At 34.4% G+C, this 12,756-nt stretch overlaps 1 protein-coding gene across 2 annotated transcripts; it reads left to right on the forward strand.

The window, feature by feature from the left end:
* Positions 1–2,297: 2,297 nt before the first annotated feature.
* LOC123865010 (glycine-rich protein DOT1-like) lies at positions 2,298–12,485 on the forward strand. 2 transcript variants are annotated; one of them, XM_045905818.1, is made up of 3 exons: positions 2,298–2,337; positions 11,380–11,848; positions 11,915–12,485. In XM_045905818.1, exons 1-3 carry the CDS (start codon positions 2,326–2,328, stop codon positions 12,427–12,429), a joined length of 996 nt encoding a protein of 331 aa, XP_045761774.1. In that variant the 5' UTR covers positions 2,298–2,325; the 3' UTR covers positions 12,430–12,485. The 2 variants fall into 2 exon arrangements, with proteins under 2 accessions (XP_045761774.1, XP_045761773.1); XM_045905817.1 differs by having other exon boundaries at positions 11,380–12,485.
* Positions 12,486–12,756: the final 271 nt, after the last annotated feature.

Here is a 12,756-nt window from a genome sequence, read left to right on the forward strand (position 1 = left end):
GGTAGAACTCCTCGCTCAGTTTTCTTACATCTACCTGCCTACGATAATCCCCACAAACAGACAGACAAAACTAAAAAAATGGGTAACAGGTTCTGGTAACGGGTAAATAACCAATCACTGGATCAACCTTAAAATGGTGGCAGGAAGTGAGTGGATAAGAAAGGCGGAGGACCGTGAGTGGTGGTGAGGCTGATGGATAAGCACTTCGATTCTAATTTATTGTTTACGTAAAATTATACATAATTATAGGTGTGCTATGCATAGTGCATACCACTAGCTAGTGCATTTAAAGAGTTGGAAGGCTTTATTCTTATAAGAACAAATCTGTTCTAGTTAGTAAAACAATTTTAAAAGCAATTTTTATGTTACAGAGAAGTGTAGAACGTACAATTATGTCTTGGTCTACTTTAAAGCGCTTATATTATTAAAAACTACTTTGGACCCAATATTAAATGTGGCATTATAAAATTTGAATAACAATATTATAAGTTTAGGAACATTAATTTGAAGTTGTTGAAAACTTCCTAAGTCCTCATTGTTTCCCAAATTGGTTTCTAGCAAGAACGAACGCACTTTTGTATAATTTTGGTCCCAAAGTTGGCACTTTCTTTGATTTAGGTGTAAGTTCACAAATTATTTCTTTTATACGTAACTTACATGTCTAATAAATTATATTATTGTTGTCATTCTAGTATTGTCATTGTTCAAGCTACATATTCTATCTATAAAAATTGGTATCTAGTTTTTTTTGGGCTTTGGACTTAAAATGAACGAAGCAGAGGGTTAAAGAAGACAATCTAAGCTACAAAGGATTTTCAAGAACCAAATATCCTTCGGACGAAGTCGTGGGCAAAAACTTGTTTGTGATAAAACTTAAGTAAATGCCTTTGTTATCGAAACAATTTGATACAAATTGAAACTGTTAGTTACGATATTATTTTATGTTTACAGAGTAAACAAAATTTATTAACAGTGTATTCAATACGGTTCTAATTAAAATTCATGGTAAATATTTTGGAAGCAACAATTTACGGCTGCGAAATAAAGGCAAAAGTCAGTAAGTACTTTATGTAAATGACGCGAAATCAAGATTATTTGACCGTCAAGGCCTATCATGGTTTGTGTCTTATTGTTTTAGGGCAGTTAAGGAGTTCCAAGCTACGCTAAATATACCGCAGATGACTTAGCACACTCTTAAATATTATTCTATTCTATTCTATTCATATTAGGTTTAAGGAATATATTCCTTTTAAAATACTTAAAAAGTTTCTAGTTGCTTGTTAAAAAACATGTATTTTGGAATGTTATGCTCACGTTTCTCAATAAAACAGCAAAACAAGCACACAGTGTTTGCTGGTGCTATTTTTTAAAACAGATGTATGTTTTTAACTATAAGTAGGCATTTATATGTAGACCACAACTTAGCTTATAACTTTTGTTTATTTGCGATTTATAATGGAATACAGTTCGGAACTAATATAATTGAAGAGAGTGGATACAATTTGACCTCCTAGTCGAGGGATCAAGGGTTCAATCTCACGTATACGCACCTGCAACTTTTAATTTAATATCTTTTACTTCACCGAAGAAGGAAAATATCGTGAGGAAACCTGGCATGCCTGAGAATTCTAGATAATATTTTCAAACTTGTGTGAAGTCTGCTAATCTGCACTTGGACAACGTGGTGGACTACCGCCAAAGACAATCATTTTGAGAGGAAAACTGGGCTCAGTAGTGCGCCAGCAATGCATTGATGATGATGATGATAATTCTAGAAATAGAGTGAGCAAATATGGCTTTAATTCTTAAAATGACTTATCGCATTAATCCTTACAGTCAATTTGATTAATTTTTATGACAAATTAGTATAATTATCAATCTATTTAATTTTTGTCTTTGTTCGTTATAATTCTTTACAATAGGTCTTAGGAAATAAAATATGCAATAGAATCACATTACTATGCAAAAGAAATCACTTACTACAAGTTATAACGATAATAAATTATTTAACACGTTAGTAAATATATCATCGGACACCCTTTTGTAAATATCTCATTGTACATAAGAAAAATAAAACAACCAATATAGATAAGATTGATCAAAAATACAATTAGTCCACACCGCATCAAAGTAATATAATTAGTAAGTATAATTGAAAAAAAAGCAAAAAAATGTGTGTTGTACCCACTCAATACGATCTTAGAGCCTTTCCCGCGTGTACAGCCGACAATCACTTCCGTTCTCTATAAAAAGTTAGAGCATCTATCGTAGGCTATCATTGCGTTTGACATCACAGGGGAACCAACCCGCACTAAGCAAATCAACATGAAGATTTTTGTAAGTGATTTTTTCAAATTAACTTTAGTGGGTGTGTGAGTGTGTGTGGAAGAAAAGCATAAAATATTGGACGAAAGAAAAAGTTGTGTTTAAAAAATATGAAAGTACGAATTTTAAGGACTGTTCCAAAAAAAGAGTGTTTTAAAATAATTAACCTCCAGCTTCAACCCAGTTAACCAATAATAATTTTAAGAAAAATGTGGCGGAGAAAAAAATTAGGGGAAAATAGGGCTTAAGTACCTATCTAATCGTATAAAACATGTCTTGGTACAACAAAGAAAAAAAGAAAAAAATGATTTTTCGCAATCTTGGTTTTGTTAGTGTGTACGCGGCTTTAGGTAAAAATTTGTGCGTGTTACGCGCGGTTGAATAAAACTAAAAGCAATTACATTTTTTGAAAGGATCCGTCAAGTGGTTTTTATCACACACAATATTATGAATATAAGTAAAACACTTCTACCCGAAAAAAGATGTCAAGTGCGAAATTTTATTAAAAAAAAATCCCCTATTTGAAAACCTTATGAATCAAAAATGTATGTTCTATTTTCACTAGTACTTTATTGATACTTTAGCCATTTTCGTTTAAGCTAAATTACCTACCTAAACAAAATTAATTCGCTATTGTCTCCGCGCGGCGGAACTATAATTATTTTAAACTGATTGTAATCTAAATTATCTGGCAAGTTGACGCTTCCATTATTACCATAATCACACTATCACACTAATATAATAAGGCGAAAGTTTGTATGTGTGTGTGTGTGTGTGTGTGTATGTTTGTTACTCTTTCACGCAAAAACCACTGGACGGATTTGGCTGAAACTCAGAATGGGGATAGATAATATCCTGGATTAGCACATAGGCTACTTTTTATCCCGGAAAATCGAAGAATTTCCACGGGATTTCGAAAAACCTAAATCCATGCGGACGAAGTCGCGGGTGTCAGCTAGTAATTGCATAATACTTAGTACCTTTTGTATGTTTTATATGCTAACTCATAAACGCACACATACCTTTCGATATCATAAAACAATTCGTAATTCCCAGAAAAAACACGAATGCCCTGCTAAAAAACAAAAAGTACCTAAAGTTTTCCATATTTGAAAATGAAGCCATATAGCCACCTTATTGATTTTTTCCCCCCCCAAAAATTTATAGTCCACGTCACTCGGGATGATGTAAGGATTCTAATGATATATGATATCTATATTATATCCCATATATCCAAATCTATTCAGACATTTAGAAATTATGGTGGAATAAAGAAACTCACATATCCTGAAAAAATTACACTCCTTTTTTTGGGTAGTCGTGTAATGAGCAATTTTGTAAATTTTTGCATAAACTATCTTCACACAATAAGTTAGTATAGTTAACCAAATTAAAAATTAATCAAGTATATTGCATAATATGTATAATATTATACATTCCAAATTCTTAATCGGAATGCAATTCCTATTTTTTCAGTTATCTATTTTTTGATTATCATACATTTACATAATATAAAATGATTCCCCTTTCATGAAAGTCGGTTTAAACGAGCCATTGTAAAAGAGAATTTCAAATAAAATTTAAATTTAAACGAGTGAATGTAGACACAATTTCTTCTCAAGAATTAAACATTTTATTATGTCAACAGCAAAATGTACGATACTCCACCCGCGTCGTTTCTCATTTTCTCGTGTAAATGTTTGCCTTCACGATTTCAAGTTATGATCCTGTGTAATATAGCTATTTATTATCTTTTGACAATAAGTACTCTTACTTTGATTTTCGCTAAGCGATTCTGAATTACTTGTTTTTCATCTAAACTAAATTAATCATTGTTTTAATTAAAACTGTTTTAATTACAAGATTGGTTCCCCCTGAATTCTTAAAAGCGTTGTAAAAGTTAGGAGTATGCGTTTAATTTGATTTGTTCTGTCGTTTTATCCTTTGTTGAATACGGCCACTCAATATTGATTTAAGAAGCTCGTAAGTACTGTGGTCTGTGTTCCAGTATTCAGCCGTTTAACAAAGTTTTAATAAATTATTTTTACTTCAACCCTACTAATTACTTGCATAATTACTGTTGAATAAATCGCTACCTACTAGACGTAGTGTGTAGAATGACGAATGAAAGTCAATGTAATGAAGGATTATTGCGGCGAGAATGGCCAACTGTCTCGAAAGTTTACCCTTTTCCGCGAATATCGATACCTAGTGGCTTTTTGCAAATCTGTTCTCAATCTAACTGTCGAAGCCCTGTGTGAAGATGGATGATTGTTTGGAGCAATGTTGTTTATTATTTGGGTATGATATAACACCAAATGTTTAGAGATTAAACCTTTTAAACATACCTATTGTTTTCGCCTTTCTAGTATGATCAAATATTAGCTCATTATGAATCACAGATTTGCGCTATAATTTAGTAAACTTATAGAGAGTTCTATTATTTTGACTTCTAAACGAAATCGTCCCCCAATGCTCTAAGTCTCTTGGTTGTCAGCTATAAGACTCAGCCTGGGTCTGATTTATAATGCGCCATTAGGGAAATATGTCAAAATATATATTTTCCCCTGTATGGGGCAAAAATATGACCTGATAAACGAGTGCCATTGCCTGATGTGGGAGGAAATATTGCCCAAACAATAATTGCCTAGGCACGGTCAAAAGTAAAACCATCCTTAATTCCCTTAAATGCTATGTTTTTGAGTCACTAGCACCTCATGTCAATAATAAAACTTATATTATATATAACATTTATTTATTTTTATCGCAATCAGCTGTATCAGCGCTGAAAGCAAGCTTAGAGAATAAGCCCTGCTCTAGAGTCACTAGCGGAAGTCATAATTACACTTTGAAATAGCTACTGTTTTGTCACGTTCTCTTACAAGAAAGCAATTATCTTTTTTATAATATAACATAATATTGATAGGCCGTGCTGATGTGGTTTCTTGCTTCTTCCGACTTTCTCGCTACATAATATTAGAACGAGAGTGGTATTGCGACAGCGCATACTTAATATCCGATAGTGCAGGTAAAGCAATGTAGACCCAAGATTAGTAATTGGATGGAGCCAGTAAAAAGGCTTGTGCTCAGTGACAATCAAATTAAGTTTATGGAAAACCATGATGAGGTCTAGTTTGGAGGGTGCTTGCCTAGAACTTAGAAGAATCTTATTCACTCTTGGCTTAAGTTATAAGTACGCGGCCGGATTCAGGAAACACGGACGCCGGAAAGGCATTTCACACTTTAGCGGTTCGTATCAGAAACGTTGATCTGATAGTAATCTTTGTGCCTAAGAGTGTAGTTGAGTCATATAAAGAGGGATTTAGGAGACCATCACAATGATAAATCCTTATCATCAAAAGGTGCACTTAGTTAAAAGGAATACGACGAGAGAATATGAGTAGATATAATTACATATTGTAGATTTTCGTGTTACTATTTTCCGTTTTGGTTTTGCAGTAAGTATTTTTATCCGAGATTGAATACAGCTGCTATCCGACATATACTTATTATATTGGTAAAATAAATTGTTGATGTAAAAATAAATAGATAAACTTCCTACCAGCTCAGATCTTTTTACCTTTCCGGGAAATCTTTTCATATTTTTGTGTGTAAATCAGTGTTAACACAAAATAGTGAGCAGAAAATTTGCAGTTCGAAGTCGATTGAACGAATACTATTGCTCGGTTAGGAGCTCAGTCATGTGAAAATCGACTCAGGATCCAATTTATTCGTATTTCAAAAGGGCGTGTAGGGATGTGACACTAATTTATCGATAAATCTTTTGTGAATGGTACAATTTTCGTCTGAACTAATTAGACATAGTACTTATTCATTTGAATGTTTTCCTTTCTTAGCTATCTAGCTTTGGGTAGTACTAGTAACATCAAATGGAATAGTTTTTTTTAGAATCATGCGCTTGTAGAGAAGAACGATTGACTATAAAATTCTTATATGATTATTGCTAGTTTTAAATTATCGTGGTTACGCTTATGATTACATTTTGGGTAGCTTCATAAAATTAATTATTAATTTATTAATAGAAACCTAAATATAACATCACATTAAATTTTAAAGTATAATTTATACTGAATAAATAACGGAATTGTAGATCTTATAAGATCTAGAAAAAGAAATTGTTCATACAATGAATCACAAACACTTCTGTAGTAGTGCTATAAAACTTTCGTTTACTCGGGAGGCAGAAAAGTTTCAGTTAGAGAGATTGTTTTATTTCCGACAGATTCCTATAAGTCAAGGTTGCTGAAACTATAAGTAACCTGTGAACGATTAAGTAGTTAGTAATATTTAGGGTATTTACCTACCTCAAAAATAACATTCTGTTCGTTTGTAATACTTAATTAGATAATATAACTGGGTGGAGATAAGTATAGCAAAATGTATAGCGTTATAAAATAAGGCCCAATGCCCACTAGCAATATTTGTAGAAGTCGGCTCTGAAGTATTCACAGTAATTTTCAGAAATTGTCATTGACATGATAGTGGCAGCTGATTTCTGCAAGTTTTATGGTTAGTGGACAGTGGACACCTAACCTTATTTAAACCCAGAGGTTTTTTCAACTCTTGACAGCATTGTACGCTAGCTTATCTCTATGAAAAAGTTGACATATGAAAGAAATAGAAAATTTTCGTTAAAAAACTGACTCTATATTTTATGTTCCGCTTTATAAAAATGATTAAATATCGATATTTTTATACTTACATCACCATGGATTTAGGCGGGGTGGTTTATTTACGGATTTATATGACATGTACCGCATATAACGAATAAACCAGCTAAATGTATTTACTTTCTGGTTAGATTTATTTTATTAGCCATTCATTTCGCGAAATAGCCTGAGAGAAAGTACCTGCCTCCTATCCCAAAAGAGAAATAAAATATTTAATCACGGTTAAATCATATTCAAATTTAATAAGGCTTTCTAAATGGTTTTCTGTTTTATTTTGCGAGTGCTTAGGTATTTAATTGGCATACGCTTAGCTTGGACAGTGTGAATGCATATCCATCTATCAAATTATTAAAACCAAGTTTCCGAACTGATCGCTTTGGTAGATTCATTACTAAGTCATTAACCTACGCAAATTGCGTCTTGAAATGGCTTAATGAAGCCTACAACTTTTACTTTGTTTGAAGGAAGTTTGCCAAAGGTTAAATTACCTGGTTGTGGGTGGCATAGCTATTTCACCTCAAAATCTGGCAAATCACCATATTCTCAGAGCCCAAGCAAGTAACTAAAGCTGATGCTATTTAATACAAGTCTCTAATTGTAAAATCCTTAGAGAAGTCTCCTTATCCACTGAGCTGGAATTCAATCTACTAATGAATTTGTAGGGAAATTCTACGAATTTAAGTATCAGTGCGTGGCATCGGACCGGATTGAACTTTGTGGTATGCTATTTGTTTCCAACATAGAGCTAAAACTATTATTGCTCTACTATCCATTATTGAGGAAGATATTAAAAGGAATTTTCCTTTAAGAAAATCGATCTCTTACTTGGACATTCATTAGACAGAACTAGGGGGGAGAGTTTAGTGGCTTCCTATTCGGGGAGTCCAGGGTTCGATACCAAATATGTCTCTAAGTCCTTCTCTGAAGCAACTCAAAGTTTTTCAGAGTTATGTTGTACAAGCAATTACATTTAAATTGTTTTGACGGTGAAGGAAAATATCGTTATGGAACCTGCTTACCCGAGAATTCTTCATAAGTTCACAAAGGTATGAAATCTGCCAATCTGCACTTGGCTAGCATAATGGACTATTGCCTAAACCATTCTCATTTTGAGAGGACACTAGTGCTCAATGTTGGGCTAGTGATAGGTTTTATCATGATAATGAAAAAAAAATCTAGAAAAAATTAAGGAAATCGCTAGATTATGAAAGTATAGGTACATAAAATGTAAGACGTTATAATTTATACAAGTAAGTATCAATAAAGGCCATATGTTAGTTAGCAGCTATATGTAGACAGTTCATTCAGTAAGTTAGGAACGTTGTCCGTATAATTTGTACATTCAGTTATGTTTTAGACAGAAACTAGTTTATACTGTAGAAAGGCCAGTAAAAGGGACGTTCACTTTAGAACTATATTACCTATGTTATGTCAGCCGCGTTATAGTTTTTGTGCGTTTCACTTTCGTTTTATGAAATTAATGACATAATAATAATAACAGATAAGTAGGTAACAGGTAAAAGCGGTGCATTACATACATTTCTCAATACCATCATATTATTATTAAATAGACAGACGTAATAGACTAAAGACCCCCATCAAAGATTTAGTTTTAATATTCGTACGTTATTTGTCTTTACTGTTACTGATTTTATCGTTTGGTGCAAAATACAGCTTTCATCCCAGGGATGGATACATCTTACTTTTAAGAGATATTTAAGACTTAAAAAAACTTAATCCTCGCGGACGAAGTCACGTTAATATCATCTACGAGTACAAATATTATAAATATTACAAACTCGAAAACTACTGAACCGATTATTTCATCAATAGAAAGATATTTAATCCAACAGTAATATTGGCTGTATGTTATAATATCAAATTTCAGCCGAAACCGGGCGGATCAATTAGTCTAGTATAAAATAAGAAAAAAAAAGCGAATATGGATCCCGAAACGGATGCATAAAAAAGTGCTCCAAATTATCTAACCTCATCCATTATACATAGGTTAATAAAGTGAGCTGAAATGTCGCCGTTACGTTACGTTATGTAAGAAATGATGGCATTGTTATTCTGTTGAATAAGTTCAATGGCATAATGTGGGCGGTGAAGCGTGAGTGATCTGTACTCATTCTTGTTTGGAATTCTTTCATCAAATTGCGAAAAGCTTCTGTTTTGTTTTGTTTTTCATGATTCGTTAATTTACTGTTGTTAATAAGGTAAGAAAATGAATAATGACATAATAGCTTATTAAATTGAATTTCAACTTTAAATAGTAAGTCAGAAAAGCATGGTCTATTTATTCAAAAGTAAGGCATTTAGTCTTTTTTTTTTTTAAATTGACATTGATTTGAAGTTATGGCATCACTTTGACTTTTGTTTGAACTCTTTATTATTACATATTTTTAATCTTATGATCTAACAAGAATCATTAAAGCTAATGTGCGCGATCTCAAAGTGAAAGGTCTTATTAAAATGGACGCTTTTGCTATTATACTCGTAGCAAAAACAGCTTATTGAATACCTAATGCACATTATAACATAGCCTGCATAGTAAAATACTTCCCTGTTAATTTATTTGAGACTGATTTCGAAGATGTAACATTGCTGTTACATATGTATAATTATGGATACATTATAAGAATGTTTTGAAATGGTTGTAGATTGAGGTTATGATATATTCCCAAATTGTTTTTCGAGTCTCCGTTATAATTTCAACCAACTTTGCAAAACTAATATCAAAACATAAAACGAATATTTTAGTGTTAAAGTTTGGGATCATATATTAGTAAACACCTGTGTGTTAGATATTCAAAACGTTACGATTCCAAAAGTACAAACTAACTTAGTTACTAAAGCAAACCTTTGTAAAGTAACAGATAACTTTTCTGTATAACGGTAACATAAATATCCCCGTTTATGAAACTCATATTACTCACTCATAATAACTCGTCTGAGGCATATAGTGCCCTTCAGAAACTCCTCCAATTTCATACTTTTAAAGCACATATTTTGCTTGTAAATTAAACGCGGTACCTCCGTAAACGTTTCAAAGTTAAATTTACCGTGAGTTGCGGAAAGTTGTGTAACTGTTATTTTCCCAGTTATTAAGAGGATGATTTTGATATTATGTTACAGCAATTAAGTCAAAATTTAGCTAATGACTCAATGATTTTTTTTAAAGGATTATTCTATTATAGGACTACAAAATCTTCCCATATCCTTGATTGGAAGAGAAAGATAAATTAGCCTCATTAAAATACTTAAAATCTTTAAAAAAAACTAACCGAAGTTCTTTGGTTACTATACGAAGTTATATTACGAACTTATCAAAAGATGTTTATCAGATTATTTGAATATCAATTAGGTACGTAAAACTAGGCCGTACTAGTAGCCCGAGGCTTCGATTATAACTTTTTGAGTAAGGTTCGAATATTCTGGATTTGGGTCCGATTGTAGCTGGATTGTAAATTGGTTTTTGCCGTTTATCTGTTTGGAAGAAACTTTTCGATTTATTTTACCTTTCCGTAGAAATTTGTGATTCTATCACGACTTCTCTGACGGCGAGCTTTGTGGTGTTATAAGTATGAAGGTCAGGTCCGGCCTGGCGGGAAGTTTTGTGGCTAGTTATTCTTACCCCTAAAACCATGCAACTTAGCTTCCGGTACGATGATACGTAGAAACTAATTAGGGCTATAGGGTATTTTTTTAAGAAAAGCAATAGACGTTGGGGTCCCAAGGTGCTATAGGCTAGAATGATGACCCGTCGCCAGAAAACGTTGAACACCCCACTATGTGGACAAACGACTTCAAACCAATCGCAGGGAGCCGCTGGATTCAGGCAGATGATCGTGGCATGTGGGAGTCCCTTCAAGAGACCTATGCCCAGCTGTGGACGTCTATCAGTTGATGATGATGATGATGAATAGTATTTTAGACTGCATCACTACTCACTACTAGCACAGTTTACAATCAAACTTGCAACTGAATATAAAAAGAACTTTGAGATTCATGCGATGACAATGCGGCACGCTTGGTCGGCAGTGCGTTTAATAATTGCCAATTAAGGAAATTTAACGGGAGTGCATCAGCGTTTTCAGCACCAACCCTATTTCTCCCAACAACGCTTTACGATAAAAGCTTAAATTTATAATTATATATCTTTTATATATTTTTCTACCATAGCAAATTTAATTACAGGCGTACTTATTCGCAAGATGCGACTTACAAAACGTGTGGAATAGTCGGTTCCACAAAGTATTTAGATCTGATTGTTCACAACACCAAAATAATGATGTAGTTGTATAGGAGATGCTAAAATACTTTACGAGTTACTTAACATTTTTTTTTTCCTTTGTTGCAGGTGTGTTTGTTAGCGTTGGCAGTTGCCACGTGCAAGGCCGGATTTGAAGGCGGGTATGAGCAAGGGGGAAATGGCATAGGTGACAGCGGAGGTGGCTATCATTTCTCTGCTCCATCAGGCGGAGGTGGTGGCCATGACTTCGGAGGCGCACAGCTCCAGGAATTTTCTGGAGGTCAGGGGGGACATTACGGTGGGCAAGGTGACTTCTCGGGTAACCAAGGACACGGCCAAGACTTCGGTGGAGGTCATGGAAACGAGCAAACCATTGCTCTTATTCAAAACCAAGATTTTGGGCATGGTCAACAGAACTTTGATCTCGGTGGAGGTCATGGCGGTGGTCAAAACTTCGATGGCGATTCTTACCTTCAGGCAGCTCATGATTTAGGACAAAGCTATGGGGGTGGTGATGGTGGTCATGGAGGTAACCAAGGAGGTGGCCATGAGGAATTGAGTGGACATGGTTTTGAAGGTGGATATGGAGGTCAAGGTGGATTCGGAGGGGACGGTGGACACGGAGGCCAAGGAGGATTTGGAGATGAAGGTGGACATGGAGGCCAAGGTGGATTTGAAGGTCAAGGTGGATATGGCGGTCATGGTGATCAGGGTCACGGCCAACAGGGTTTCATCCTCCAAGATGGAGGCGATGAGTTCGGTGATCATCAAAACTTTGGACACGGTCAAGCTTACCCTGTAGGCACACATGTCGATGAAGAACACCCCGTCGAAGTACCTCTATACAAACACGTTACTTACCCAATTCACAAGACAATTCATGTCAATGTACCTAAGCCTATCCTTGTCGGTATTCCTCAACCCTACCCAGTCAAGGTCCCCGTCCACAAGCCTGTAGCTGTACCTGTTGAGACTGAAATCAGTATTCCCATTGAAAAGGTTGTCCCATACCCCGTCGTTAAACACGTTCCCTACCCAGTAGAGAAACACATACCGATCAAGGTTGAAAGGACCGTCACAGTCCACGTACCTCATCCTTACCCAGTCAAAATCCCAGTGTACAAAACCATCCATCATAAGAGTCATTACCACCATTAAATAGGTACCTATAGTGCTCGTTTGCCTGATGTGTGTATGTGTGTGTGTTCCGTGCCTTGTAAATATTGTTGATTAATTTTAAGTCATTTTCAACGGTCTTCATGTTGTAGTTGATTTATTTATTGTTAAGATTGTTGATGTTTGTGTTAAGGTATGTTTAAATATACGATGTTACCTGTTATAAAAAACACCTTTTATTTCTGTTACGTACTATAATCTTGTATCAACAAACCTCATATGAAAATAACGAACAAAACCTAATTGATATCTATCAGGTATGACTTGCGTGCCAGGTCTATATTAATCAGGTCATTCATAGTGTCAGGA

Source organism: Maniola jurtina, chromosome 5 (assembly GCF_905333055.1).
Source record: "Maniola jurtina chromosome 5, ilManJurt1.1, whole genome shotgun sequence".
Classification (NCBI taxonomy): domain Eukaryota; kingdom Metazoa; phylum Arthropoda; class Insecta; order Lepidoptera; family Nymphalidae; genus Maniola; species Maniola jurtina.